The following is a 15,764-nucleotide window of genomic DNA, read 5'->3' on the forward strand; positions in this document are numbered from 1 at the left end:
AATTAGAAGGACACTGTACCCTGATGATTTGGGACCTAGCATACCAGGCTCAGTGCACACTAGGTTAGAAGGAAGCGCATTTACTCAGATTCTTAGTCCTCGTGTTTAAAGGTTATGAGACCCCATAAAGCAATGTGTGTCTGTCTTCCCTTTTACCTAAAGGAAGTGCTAATAGATTTTAGAGGCAGTTTTTCCTAAAGTCTTTTACTCTGCCTCATCTCCCCAGCTCTCTACCCCTGTATCTCCCCTAAAGAACATAAACACATGCTCTTCTCCTTTGAATTGTGACCCTCTCTCCTAATTCTGCCTTACAGCAATGGTTCAACATGTATAAACCCATCACCTACAACACAAACCTACTCACGGAAGAGACCGACTCCTTTGTGAACAAGCTGGATCCCAGCAAAGTGTTCAAGAGCAAGAACAAGACCTTAATCCCCAAAAAGAAAGGGTCTGTTCAGCCTGCAGGTGGCCAGAAAGGGCCCACAGGTCCTCCTTCCACCTCTAGATCCTCCTCTGGCTCTGGAAACCCTGTCCGAAAATGAGCGCCCCACCTCCAGCTCCCTGCCAGCCCCACAGCGACGATTTCCATACACAGATGCCCCAGGCGTGGCCCAAGCCTCAGATTCTGTGTGTGGAACCATAGTCCTCTCCCCATCTGAGTGACAAAATCCTAGGCCTTTTACTGCCATTGGCTTGAGCCAGGAGTTGGAAGGGCCTACTCAGGTCTCCCCAAGAATCCTTCCCTCATACCCCTTACAGCAGGTTGTGCCACCTACTGATTCTGGAAGCTGTGGCAAATGTAAGGTGTTGTGTAAGTGACTAAGTAGATCTGTTAAGAGCTTTCTTCTCTTTCTACTCCAACCCCCTACCCTTCAGCAGTAATTAGAGAAGTCCCCCATAGAAACCACTGGTTTTGACCTATGAGGCATTAGAACTACGCTGCTCAATTGGTAGCCACTTTTTAAAGCAGCTAAATTTAAGCCATGTTAAAAATTCAGTTCCTCAGTTATATTAGCCACAATGGGAGTATTCATGTGGCTAGTGGATTCTGTATTAGCACAGAGATGATGAAACATTTCTGTATCATCACAGAAAGTTCTATTGGGCAGCACTGCATTAGAATACTTCTGCATTACCCTTCCTCAGATCAGTTAATTTTTGTTAGAGAATATTGATACCTTAATTTGATGGGTTATAATGTTCCAGGAAAAACCTTGAATATACATTTTTATGTTCTTTATATCCTTTACCACAAACAGATCTTGCTTTGCTCATTTTCAGTTTCCTATAGTTTCTCATCTTCATCGGTTTCCTATAAAGTTTCTTGTTTCCAGTTTTGTGATGTGATAGTTGCACATTTGCCAAAATTATCTTTATCACTTTTTTTTTAAAAGAAGAGGTGATTCTGCTGTACCATTAAAACCAAAACAAAACAAAACCTCCCAAGCATTGCTTTGCCAGGACTCTTCATGCAGAGTTTTGATGAAATCAGTCACTGTTGACAAGAGCCTCCACCTGCTCTGCCTACTCACAACTGCTCAACAATTCATGGGGTAGCAGAAAAGGATAGAGAGGAACCAAGTTGTCAAGGATAATAGCTGAGGTTTAGTCTTCCAGAAGCATTTTTCTGCCAAAACTCATCAAAGGGAGAACCAGCAGTGCCAGATAAGAGATTCCAGCATTTGGCTGCCTCCCCAAGTCAGGGTTGGAAGGGGATTGAGAAGTTGTGTCATCTTCCACTGTGGCAGGTGTCCTTCCTCTAGAGATCATGGAGCCCCTGAATTATTTCTTAAGTCCTGGTCCAGCTCTGGATTTCATAAATGAAGCAGCAGAGGAGCCATGAAACAATGGCACCCTTCAAATCAGTGACAATCAGGTGGAATCCCCAAAGGGCTGTAGACAAAAGGGGGTTCCAAGGAAAGGTTTGAAACCTGCCTCAGGAGGAGCAGAGCACTCAAGAGCATGAATGGCTACCCAATATGTAGGACCCAGTGCAGAATGAAAATGTGGGGGCCTTTGTCCAAAAATCAGATAAACAGTACCATTAAAAGTACTAATACGGAGTAGCAATTCTCATATTAGACAAAATAGACTTTAAAATAAAGACTATTACAAGAGACAAGGACACTACATAATGATCAAGGGATCAATCCAAGAAGAAGATATAACAATTGTAAATATTTATGCACCCAATATAGGAACACCTCAATATCTAAGGGAAATGCTAACAGCCATAAAAGGGGAAATCAACAGTAACACAATAACAGTAGAGGAATTCAACACCCCACTTTCACCAATGGACAGATAATCCAAAATGAAAATATAAATAAGGAAACACAAGCTTTAAATGACACATTAAACAAGATGGACTTAATTGATATTTACAGGACATTCCATCCAAAAACAACAGAAAACACTTTCTTCTCAAGTGCTCACGGAACATTCTCCAGGATAGATCATATCTTGGATCACAAATCACGCCTTGGTAAATTTAAGAAAATTGAAATCATATCAAGTATCTTTCCTGACCACAATGCTATGAGACTAGATATCAATTATAGGAAAAAAATCTGTAAAAAATACAAATACATGGAGGCTAAAAAACACACTACTAAATAACCAAGAGATCACTGAAGAAATCAGAGAAAATCAAAAAATACCTAGAAACAAATGACAATGAAAACACAACGACCCAAGACCTATGGGATGCAGCAAAAGCAGTTCTAAGAGGGAAGTTTACAGCAATACAATCCTACCTCAAGAAACAAGAAAAATCTCAACCTAACCTTACACTTAAAGCAGTTAGAGAAAGAACAAAAAAACCCCAAAGTTAGCAGAAGGAAAGAAATCATAAAGATCAGATCAGAAATAAATGAAAAAGAAATGAAGGAAATGATAGCAAAGATCAATAAAACTAAAAGCTGGTACTTTGAGAAGATAAACAAAATTGATAAACCATTAGACTCATCAAGAAAGAAAGGGAGAAGACGCAAATCAATAGAATTAGAAATGAAAAAGAAGTAACAACTGACCCTGCAGAAATACAAAGGATCATGAGAGATTACTACAAGCAATTATATGCCAATAAAATGGACAACCTGGAAGAAATGGACACATTCTTAGAAAAGCATAACCTTCCGAGACTGAACCAGGAAGAAATAGAAAATATAAAGAGACCAGTCAAAAGCACTGAAACTGAAACTGTGATTAAAAATCTTCCAGCAAACAAAAGCCCAGGACCAGATGGCTTCACAGGCGAATTCTATCAAACATTTAGAGAAGAGCTAACACCTATCCTTTTCAAACTCTTCCAAAATATAGCAGAGGGAGGAACACTCCCAAACTCATTCTATGAGGCCACCATCACCCTGGTACCAAAACCAGACAAAGATGTCACAAAGAAAGAAAACTACAGGCCAATATCACTGATGAACATAGATGCAAAAATCCTCAACAAAATACTAGCAAACAGAATCCAACAGCACATTAAAAGGATCATACACCATGATCAAGTGGGGTTTATCACAGGAATGCAAGGCTTCTTCAGTATACACAAATTAATCAACGTGATACACCATATTAACAAATTGAAGGAGAAAAACCATCATCTCAATAGATGCAGAAAAAGCTTTTGACAAAATTCAACACCCATTTATGATAAAAACCCTCCAGAAAGTAGGCATAGAGGGAACTTACCTCAACATAATAAAGGCCATATATGACAAACCCAACATCGTTCTCAATGGTGAAAAACTGAAACCATTTCCTCTAAGATCAGGAACAAGACAAAGGTGCCCAACATAGTCTTGGAAGTTTTAGCCACAGCAATCAGAGAAGAAAAAGAAATAAAGGAATCCAACTCGGAAAAGAAGAAGTAAAGCTGTCACTGTTTGCAGATGACATGATACTATACATAGAGAATCCTAAAGATGCTACCAGAAAACTACTAGAGCTAATCAATGAATTTGGTAAAGTTGCAGGATACAAAATTAATGCACAGAAATCTCTTGCATTCCTATACACTAATGATGAAAAATCTGAAAGAGAAATTAAGGAAACACTCCCATTTACCATTGCAACGAAAAGAATAAAATACCTAGAAATAAACCTACCTAAGGAGACAAAAGACCTGTATGCAGAAAACTATTAAGACACTGATGGAAGAAAGATGATACAAACGGAGAGATATACCATGTTCTTGGATTGGAAGAATCAACATTGTGAAAATGACTCTACTACCCAAAGCAATCTACAGATTCAATGCAATCCCTATCAAACTACCAATGGCATTTTTCACATTTTCAGAACTAGAACAAAAAGTTGCGCAATTTGTATGGAAACACAGAAGACCCCAATAGCCAAAGCAATCCTGAGAAAGAAAAATGGAGCTGGAGGAATCAGGCTCCCAGATGTCAGACTATATTACAAAGCTACAGTAATCAAGACAGTATGGCACTGGCACAAAAGAAATATAGATCAATGGAACAGGATAGAAGCCCAGAGATAAACCCATGCACATATGGTCACCTTATCTTTGATAAAGGAGGCAAGAATATACAATGGAGGAAAGACAGCCTCTTCAATAAGTGATGCTGGGAAAACTGGACAGCTACATGTAAAAGAATGAAGTTAGAACACTCCCTAGCACCATACACAAAAATAAACTCAAAATGGATTAAAGACCTAAATGTAAGGCCAGACACTATAAAAGTCTCAGAGGAAAACATAGGCAGAACACTCTATGGCATAAATCACAGCAAGATCCTTTTTGACCCACCTCCTAGAGAAATGGAAATAAAAACAAAAATAAACAAATGGGACCTAATGAAACTTAAAAGCTTTTGCACAGCAAAGGAAACCATAAACAAGACGAAAAGACAGCCCTCAGAATGGAAGAAAATATTTGCTAATGAAGCAACTGACAAAGGATTAATCTCCAAAGTATACAAGCAGCTCATGCAGCTCAATATCCAAAAAGCAAACAACCCAATCCAAAAATGGCCAGAAGACCTAAATTGACATTTCTCCAAAGAAGATATACTGATTGCCAATAAACACATGAAAGGATGCTCAACATCACTAATCATTAGAGAAATGCAAATCAAAACTACAATGAGGTATCACCTCTCACCAGTCAGAATGGCCATCATCAAAAAATCTACAAATAGTAAATGCTGGAGAGGGTGTGGAGAAATGGGAACCCTCATGCACTGTTGGTGGGAATGTAAATGGATACAGCCACTATGGAGATCAGTATGGAGGTTCCTTTAAAAACTAAAAATAGAACTACCATATGACCCACCAGTCCCCTACTGGGCATATACCCTGAGAAAACCAGAATTCAAAAAGAGTCATGTACCACAGTGTTCATTGCAGCTCTGTTTACAATAGCCAGGACATGGAAGCAACCTAAGTGGCCATTGACAGATGAATGGATAAAGAGGATGGGCACATATATACAATGGAATATTACTCAGCCATAAAAAGAAATGAAATTGAGTTATTTGTAGTGAGGTGGATGGACCTAGAGACTGTCGTACACAGTGAAGTAAGAAAGAGAAAAACAAATACCGTATGCTAACACATATATATGGGCTCTAAAAAAAAAAAAAAAGTTCTGAAGAACCTAGGGGTAGGACAGGAATAAAGACGCAGACGTAGAGCATGGACTTGAGGACACGGGGAGGGGGAAGGGTAAGCTGGGACGAAGTGAGAGAGTGGCATGGACATATATACACTACCAAATGTAAAATAGGTAGCTAGTGGGAAGCAGCCACATAGCACAGGGAGATCAGCTTGGTGCTTTGTGTCCACCTAGAGGGGTGGGATAGGGAGGGTGGGAGGGAGACGCAAGAGGGAGGAGATATGGGGATATATGTATATGTATAGCTGATTCACTTTGTTATACAGCAGAAACTAACACACCATTGTAAAGCAATTATAGTCCAATAAAGCTGTTTTTAAAAAAAGTACTAATTTGTTTTACCTTTCTTCTGTGGTTTCTCTCACAGCTTGTTACAGTGTTTTATCTGTTTGGTACTTGATGCTGTTCTAGGAAAAATTAAAACTTTAAATTATTAGCGTTAATTTTATCATTCCTTTTTCTATTGTGCTATTCCAGTTTTTAGTGCAGCTATAGAGCATTTAACTCATGTACAGCATCACCAAAAATTACACAATTATTACTTTATACCTTTTGTATGCATATATGTTTCATTCTTATCAGAACAGTGGAAACAACACGCAAAACTAGCTCAACTGATATTTCACTTCTTGATATGTACACATTCTATCAACACTCTCAACTTACCGATGACTAAGGAAGGACTGAAAGAGAGAAATTTTGAGCTGCCCTATGTTTTCCTTTTCTTATGTGTCATCATTTCAGCATAAGTGGTTGGCTAATACAGGAAAGTAACATGAGTAAGAAAGGGAATGTTTGGGTGCCATGGCCATTCATGCTTCTTAGAATGCCATTACCTTCTTTTTGCATTCAAATCAAGTCTGGTTCAAATAGAAAGTATGACCTCTTGGGGCCCTTGTGTCCCCACTTTCTCAGTTGTAGACATAACATGCTTGCCTTGTACTTAACTCTGAACCTCCCTGGACTCTCATGTATGGTGGGCCCACTAGAATTCTGTGCTCACGAGAATCACGATGGCTGTAAATGAAAGAGGTGGTAAGGAACAGTGGACACACATATTGCACATATCTCCTCTGCCCATGTGTATGCTTGTCTCATCACGCTTGACTTACAAAACACAAGTTCAAAGATAAAACTAAGAATTTCAAGGCAGTAACAGGAGAGCATTAAACCAAGTGTGAGGCCTTCTGAGTGTGGAGTTCTGTGTGACTGCACAGGTCACATGCCCATGAAGCTGGCCCTGGTGAAGGGGAAAGGGAGCATTCCTGGCGAAAGGCTTCAGACAATGCATAGGTTGAGTGGGTTACATGGGGAAAAAGCTCACAAGGATACTAATGTTTTGAAACTAAAGCAATTAAAATGGCAATAGGCACTACTATAAATCAACCGCCCAGGAAGAAGACTCTATGCTGGAATTACAGAAAGAGAATAAATGGCAGGGTGCTTCACGATGCATTGATGTAGCTAAGACTGTGCATGAAGTGCCACATCATCATGCTGCTTGCGTCCTACAGCAGGGAAGTACCCAAGCCAAGGATAGGCATGACAAGGGGCAGCTTGCACAGGATAATCCACAGAATATGGGTTATTCCTGTGCTCCCCAAACGTGGACATGCATCAGTGTCAGTGGAATCGTGTGTAGAAAATAAGATGCATAGATCCCACTCCAGACCTACTAAATCAAAATTGCAAGGAAAGATTCCAAGCATCAGGGCTTTTAATCAACCACAATGATGACAGTAATTTTCACTGACTCTGAAACTTTCTACTTAATGGGTCTGGGTGGTTTTGCTTTCATTGCAGGAGAAGAACTCAAAATGTTTTTAATCTAGTGAAGCATATACAATGACTGGAACAGAAGAACCAAGGGACCTTTTAGTTTCTGTATGAAATACATCCATTTTTAAAACTTTTTATTATGGAGAATTTTAAACATTTACAAAGATAGAATAGTATAATGAATCCCCGTGTATCCATCACCCAGTTTCAACAATTATCAGCTTATGACCAATCATATTTTATTTATACCCTTGTTCTTTATCCCTCTAATTTTAATTTTTAAATAATTCCATTTTAACTTACCTGTTGATTTTAAGTTATACTTCTTTGCATTATATTTTAGCAGTTGCTCTAGAGATTACAATATGTATTCTTAACTTTTCTGTTCAACACAGTAGCCACTTATATATACATAGGGTCCCTGGTAGCCACATTTGTGTAGTATAACTCTGCCTCCTTGACTACAGTTGACTGACACTGGGTGAGTACCAATCCAAATTGGGATCTTGTGATTAATTTCCTTCTTTGGCTTAAGCCAACCCAGACTGGATTCTGTTTTTCCCACCAAGCATTCTCTGGTTAACACATCAGCCTTCATTATGGAGTTACTGTGAAGATTAAATACACAGGTAAGAACTCAAAGTTTAGTCCCTTCTTCCTTTGTAATGTGACTGTAACCTTTCTTTCTAGCCATTAACTTTCTACATGAGCCATCTGGCTCTGCCTACTGATCCTCTCACTTTGCTTCCTAAACACCAGTGTGGTTCTCCTTCTGCGACTTCATACCTATAGTCTCCTACCTGCCAGTGCTGGCCAGTTGTGCCACGTCTTCCTTCCAAGGCCCAGCTCCAGCCTACCTCCACCTCAAAGCTTCTGAGAAGCTGAGTTCACAAGGAGAGCCCACTCTAGGGGGGAGCGCTTCACACCTGTACCACTCGGTTAACTTTTGATCATCTTGCCTTGTTTCCTCTGTGTCCTCAATGGTAGTTGAGATGGGGGCCTTAATTTACCAGTGCAAGCTATGCTGCTTATTGTGAAACCACATGAAATATTAGATTAAACTTAATTCATAATTTTGTGCTAAATCAGGAGCTGCCACATACTTAAATCCAGGATAGACCAATAGAACAGACTACCAAATAATGAGAAAAAAAGTTGTGAAATGCTGTTTAAATGTTCATTTAAATCCTCAAAATGCAACCACTGCTTTATTTTAGAGGCAGGACATCTTAGTTCAGCTCAGAGACCACCTCTCTCAGACGACCCTGTTGTAATGCAATATGTTGCTGGTATGCCAATGTTTTAGCATCCAAACTGTCTCTCGCCGACTGCCTCTTGCCACTCACTGGCTGTGACTCAGAAATCTTTTATCAGACAATGTCCCTCTATTTGTGGTTTCAGAAGTGGGATCTTTGTGGGCACACATCCTTATGTTTCCTATAGCACCCAACACCCAGGCCTTGCCCAATACCCACCTTGGTAGAGGCAGCACTTCAAATAAACGCAGCCATCCAACTGGATGTTTGCCAATATCCAACCAATTCATCTCACGTGGATAAACTCTATTGAGAGTAGGCCTCCCAGATGATAAGGGTGAAATGCAGTAGCGAGGACCATGGTGAAAGCAATACAAGAACTAAGTGGTGCTTTGTAAAGCTTTATTACAGGGTGGATTTAGCTGTTGGAGATGTGTTCTTGGCCACGGCGTATATCACCAGGTCACGCATACAGGCTTGATGTGGACTCTGCCGAGGAGAGAGCGCATCCTCTAGGTGGGATATGTAGGGAGAGGAGAGTGCGTATTTGATGGCAGTGAACATCAATCACAGAATTCTCCACTGAGGACAAGAACTCGCAAGGCTCAGGACACAATGTAGGCAGGCAGTGGACATAGCTTCTTAGACACTGTACTTAAGTTCTTGATAGAACGGCAGTCCAAAGCAATTCTATACACAATTTCACATAAAAACTTCCTTTTTGTAAAATGAATAAACAGCAACAAAGTACATAAAAAGATGCGTTCTCTCAGACCTGTGATATCCAGTGCTGTACAGTAGTGACTAACCACAGGTAGCCATTAAACGTACATAAAATTCTGCTCGTCTCTCTAGTCACATTTCAAGTGTTCCGTAATCACGTATGTCTAGTGGCTACCATATTGGAATAGGGCACATATAGAACATTTCCATCCTCACAGTTTTATTGGGCAGCCCTGTCTTAGACCACGCATGGCTTGTTTTTACATCACAAATCTCAGAATAACTGCTGCAAAGCCCTTTTACAACATGCTATATTCAACAAAGAACAGGGACATTTACTCAGTTTAATATACTTTTGTAAGATACAGCATCCTTTCATACTTTATTCTTTTTACAACCCCTGGCTCACAGGGAAGGCCAGGGATGAGTCAGCATGCCACTGCATACCTTGGAAAAGGGCCCATTTCTCTGGTTGCAGAGTGGCCAGCGTGGGTTCTGGGCTTTGCCCCACATTGTAGCCAAAGGCCCCGAAGCAGCTCAGCCTCTAGGGCTCTGCACGGTCTCCAGCATGGAAAGCTGAGGGAAATGAAGGTGCAAATTTTCTACATCTTAAAGAAGTTCATCTCCTCTGCCCTCCCAGGGAGCAGGTGGGCCTGACTGAGAACACGCTCCCAAGTTCAGAAGTAATCGCTCAAGACGTGACATTTCTCAAATCACCTTCTCTTCCTCTACAGATCAGTTACCTTTATCTTTTTTCACAGCATAAAGAGTGGCAAAGAATACCTCGGAGAGCAACCAGAGCAGGGACACAAACAGCCCTCAGCATAGTTCAGGACCAATGAAGACACCTCGTCCCTCAAGCAAAAGCTGCACAGTGAGGGACAAACTATTAAGGACAAGATTAAACCTCTGGAAGAACAGCTTACCTTTACCAAGGCTCCAGTGCCCAACTTTATACTTTTAAACTTTTTTTTTTTAAATGAGGTCATCCCTTGGGAGAGATGGAGATACAGATTGCACTTGAGGACCTCTGTTTAAATCTCTGGTGGTTCCTGAGGCACACCTGCTCCCATAGGTGGCTCTAGACCATGGCCACACAGGTTCCAGACAGAGTGTTGGGATTCTAGAATATAGGCTTATTGAACAACTTAATAAGAAAAACTATTTTCCTTTAAACATGTGATTCTAAAACAGACTGCTGTGGCCTTAATTACCATCCTCACACATCATGTTTTTGGCCATTTAAAAAATGGGAAATCACCTTCAATATTATAATATCAATAATAGGAAAAATTCAATCAAGCACAAGACAAATTTAAAAATTAGTCTTACAACATTCTTCTATAAACACAAGCTTATAAAGTTTAATTTAACCCAAAGGTGAACTTCCATTTACAGATGTTGATTTAGGAAGTTGTTTAAACTTCTACAACCTTTACAGATTTCAGGACAAGTTCTTCTTCCATAGATAGACAAGTTATTTTTTTATACCACCTACTGACGGGCTGCTAGATTACAGCCCATTTTCTTCCATTGAGACTGCATATCTGAGGATGGTTTACACTGGGAATGGACTCCTTTATTCCCTTGTCACTACCAATCTTATGCCTAATCTTCTGAGCCAAGAAGCGCTCTGATGTTGATTGAATTCCTCTAATTCTGTAGCCAGGTCTACCACCAGCTGCTGTGTGCTGAGCTCCAGTCAAAATGACCTAAATCAGCATACCATCAAGGACACCTTTTTTTCTGAGGCTGGGTAGAACAGCTACAAAAGCTTCCCCAGGCATCCATCTCTTTCTGTATAGCTACATTTTAGATTCTTATTTGAAACTTGGGGTTTACAAAAATATAATTTTTCCATTGGGTACTCAATTCAAATGTTTTTTGGAAGGGGTGATTGCTTCTGTTTCCTAGCCCACTGCCGTGCCCAGAAGTATCTGGCTGTCACCCTGTGGAACCCCCTCCCAGAAAGCAGTGCAGGGTTAAAAGCATTTCTAGGCAGATGCTACTAAGGGGTAAGGGGTCTCTCTGAAGGAAAATGAGCCTTCTGGTTTATTTTCTGAAAGAGCAATAGCCAAGGCCTCTGCTTAGCTAGGCCAACTGAATAGTCCAAGTACTGCAGTGACCTATCGCAGTGCAAGAAAGCCTGCCGCTGACACAGAGGAACAGAAGGTGTCCTACTTACCTTGTGGTGGATTTAATGCCATATCTTTAATGTGCTGCGCCGATCCTCTGTGGAATATCTTTATTTTCTTCCAGTTTTATTTAGATATAATTGACATATAGCCCTGTATATGTTTAAGGTATACAGCCTAATGATTTGACTTACATACATCATGAAATGATTACACAGTAAGTTTAGTGAACATCCATCCTCTCATATAGATGCAAAATTAAAGAAACAGAAAATAAGTATTTTTTTCTTGTGATAAGAATTCATAGGATTTACTCTCTTAACAACTTCATATATAATATACAGCAGTGTTAATTATATTCATCATGTATGTTACATCCCTAGTACTTATTTACCTTATCTGGAAGTTTGTACCTTTTGACTGCCTTCATCCAATTCCTCCTCCCCCCACCTGCTGCCTCTGGTAACCACAAATCTGATCTCTTTTTCTAAGAGTTTGCTTTGAAAAAAAAACAAAAACAAAAAAAAAAGGTTTTGTTTTGAAGTATAATTGGCCTATAACACCATGTTAGTTATTTCCTAGTGTACAACATAGTGATTCAATATTTCTATACATTTCAAAATGATCACCATAAGTCTAGTTACCGTCTGTCACCATACAAAAATATTATGTAATTATTGACTATATTCCCCACACTGTATATTTCATACCTGTGACTCATTTATTTTATAACTGGAAGTTTGTACCTCTTAATTTCCCTCACCTATTTCTCTCCTTCCCCCAACTCCTTCCCCTCTGGCAAACACCTGTTTGTTCTCTGTATCTATGAGTCTGTTTCTGTTTTGTTATGTTTGTTCATTTGTTTTCATGTATAGATTTCACATTAAAGTAAAATCACACGGTATTTGTCATTCTCTGTCTAACTTATTTCACTTAGCGTAATACCCTCTAGGTCCATCCACGTTGTCACAATTGGCAAGATTTCATTCTTTTTTTAATGGCCGAGTAACATTCCATTGTGTGTGTGTGAATATATATATATACACCACATCTTCTTTATTCATTCACCTATCAATGGGAACTTAGGTTGCTTCTATATTTTTGGCTATCGTAAGTAATGCTGCAATAAACATAGGGGTGCATATATCTTTTCTAATTAGTGTTTTTGTTTTCTTCAGATAAATACCCAGACGTGGAGTTGCTAGATCATATGGTAGTTCTATTTCTAATTTTTTGAGGACCCTATATACTGTTTTCCATAGTGGCTACATCAATTTACATTCCCAGCAACAAGGTTTCCCTTTTCTCCACATTCTCCCCAACACTTATTTGTTGTCTTTTTTATAATAGTCATCCTGACAGGTATGAGATGATATCTCATTGTAGTTTTGATTTGCACTTGTCTGATGATTACTTATGTTGAGCATCTTTTCAGGTGCCTATTGACCATCTGTATGTCTTCTTTGGAAAAATGTCTATTCAGGTCCTCTGCCCATTTTTTAAAATTGTTATTTATTTATTTTTGCCCACACCATGCAGCTTGTGGGATCTTAGTTCCCCAACCAGGGATAGAACCTGCGTCCCCTGCATTGGAAGCATGGAGTCCTAACCACTGGACCACCCTGGAGGTCCCCTCTGCTCATTTTTTAATCAGGTTTTTTTTTTTTTTTTTATGTTGAGTTGCAGGAGTTCTTTGGATATTTTGGATATTAACCCCTTATCAGATATATTGTTTGCAAATGTCTTCCCACACTCAGTAGGTGGCTGTTTCATTTTGTTCATAGTTTCTCTCCCTGTGCAAAAGCTTTTTAGTTTGATGTAGTCCCATTTGTTTATTCTGTTTCCCTTGCCTGAGCAAAAAAAAAAAAAAAAAATGTCAAAGAGCATACTGCCTATGTTTCCTTCTAGAAGTTTTATGGTTTCAGGTCTTACATTTAAGTCTTTAATCCATTTTGAATTTATTTTTGTGCATGGTGTGAGAGAGTAGTCCAGGTTGATTCTTTTGCATGTAGCTGTCCAATTTTCCCAACACTATTAATTTAAAATGCTATATTTTCCCCATTGTATATTCATGCCTCCTTTGTTGTAGATTAATTATGGCAATATAAGTGTGGCATTTCTGGGCTCTCCTTTCTGTTCCATTGATCTATGTGTCTGTTTTTGTGCCAGTACCATACTGTTTTGATGATTGTAGCTTTGCAGTATAGTTTGAAATCAGGGAGTGTGATACTTCCAACTTTGTTCTTCTTTCTCATGATTGTTTTGGCTATTCAGTGTCTTTTGTGTTTCCATACAAATTTTAGAATTATTTGTTTTACTGCTGTGAAAAATGCCATTGGTATTTTGATAGGGATTGCAATGAATCTGTAGATTGCCGTGAGTAGTATAGTTGTTTTAACAGTATTCTTCCAATCCATGAGCATGGTATATCTTTGTGCACCCTCCCCTCCATCCCCAAATCCCTCAGTAAGTTATTTTTTAAATAGAAAGAAAAAACCTTAAGACTCCAAAGAAACCAAAGCCCAGGCATCTTTAAAGTATTTGCCTTTCTTTACCAGCAGTTTTGTAATTTCAACCCAGATTAAGAAATAGACACAAGAATATGTATGGTGATGACCAGCACAATTAGCAACAGCATCTCACAAGTGTGAAGTATCATTCACTTTAATGCTTCTCAAAAGTCTTTTAGAGAAATTTAACTTCTTGAATTAAAAACACTAATAGAGGCAACCAGAATGAGTGGCGACAAGGAGAGAGGAAGTGAGCAATAGAAAAAAATCCTTCAGATTCACTAAAAACTACTAAACCAATTCCCAATAAAAAGAGAGCCTCTTTACCTAGCTGTAACCAAGAAATTAGTTGACCTAGCTTGCTCCCTCTGAGAATTTTTTAATCCCTAAGATAAAATTAACATTAGAGTTATTCAGTCACTTCCTTCCAAATGTGACCTTTTATTCTAAAGCAGTAACTCTCAGCAGAACACCAGGGGCCCCCAGAAGGGCATCAAAGTATTTGTTCACTAAATGGTGAAAAAAAAAAAAAATGTGTCTTCCTTCTGTTTGCCCATCACAATCCCCAGTGATACAGATATTCCATGTTCATATTCAGTGCCAAGGCTCTCACAAACCACTAAACCACATGTGGAATATTATACGTTATTTAGAACCATAAGGAAATAAACATTGATACCCTATGCACCCTTTTCAATAAAGTGATTAAACTCAATTGTCTGGAATATACAGACCTAACTCTTGTAGGTTCCAGACTCTCTGGGGGGCTCACATGCATCATGTATTATTTGACAAATGCCCGCTTGAAAGAGCTCCCTGTCTCCCCGATAGTGGAGATGCAGAAGATGGGGGGGAAACAGTCACAGAAGCCTGTGGGGTGAATATATTATCTTCAGCTCTTCAGACTACAGGACTGCATCCTGTCTCTAAATCACATCTGCCCAGATTCAGGAATGCACAGTCACAGAGGTTTTCAAAGTGAGGCACAGGGGACTTCCCTGGTGGCACGGTGGTTAAGAATCTGCCTGCCAATGCAGGGCACACGGGTTTGAGCCCTGGTCCAGGAAGATCCCACATGCCACGGAGCAACTAAGCCCGTGCACCACAACTACTGAGCCTGAGTGCCACAACAACTGAAGTCCGCATGCCTAGAGCCCGCGCACCGCAACAAATAGTAGCCCCCACTCGCTGCAACTAGAGATAAGCCCGCGCGCAGCAACGAAGACCCAATGCAGCCAAAAAATAAATTAATTAATTAATTAATTTTTAAAAAGAAGACACAGATAGAATTGGTGACCTGATGATCTTTTGGCACCGCCCCCATTGAATACCTGCTGCAATTGTTGACCCTTCCCTATTTTCAGAGGCAGAGTTTCTTCACAGGGAGCCATGTGACCTCGGGCTGAGGGTCTCTGTGGAGGGCTTGGCCACCACCTGGGCATCAGGCCCCTCAGCGTGGCTCTGCAGTTGCTGAGAGCTCCTCACAGCGCCTTCCCCTCTGGACACCTGAGCTGCTGATGACCTGCACTTGAGTGCCAAGGACAACACTTCTGAAGTTCTCTGCAGGCGAAGCTTTAAATTTTCATTTTGTTTTGGTGACTTAGTAAATTTTTTTGAGAAAATGAATTTTTACATAACAAGCAAGTGAATGAGTTGCAGAATAGTTCAGATTTTTAAAATGCTACTCTAATTTTTGTTTCTACATCACAAAGGA

General features: G+C 39.8%; 1 protein-coding gene across 4 annotated transcripts in view; it reads left to right on the top strand.

Moving 5' to 3' along the window:
* Window positions 1-5,809, top strand: part of TPGS2 (tubulin polyglutamylase complex subunit 2) — a 60,604-nt gene extending 54,795 nt beyond the window's left edge. For all 4 annotated transcript variants that reach the window (XM_061170446.1, XM_061170442.1, XM_061170444.1 and 1 more), the window contains one exon: window positions 315-5,809. In XM_061170446.1, the coding sequence (XP_061026429.1) occupies window positions 315-545 (231 nt within the window). In that variant the 3' untranslated portion in view covers window positions 546-5,809. The remainder of the gene's footprint in view (window positions 1-314) is intronic.
* The last annotated feature ends 9,955 nt before the right edge of the window (window positions 5,810-15,764 follow it).

Source organism: Eubalaena glacialis, chromosome 15 (genome assembly GCF_028564815.1).
Source record: "Eubalaena glacialis isolate mEubGla1 chromosome 15, mEubGla1.1.hap2.+ XY, whole genome shotgun sequence".
In the NCBI taxonomy this organism is placed as follows: domain Eukaryota; kingdom Metazoa; phylum Chordata; class Mammalia; order Artiodactyla; family Balaenidae; genus Eubalaena; species Eubalaena glacialis.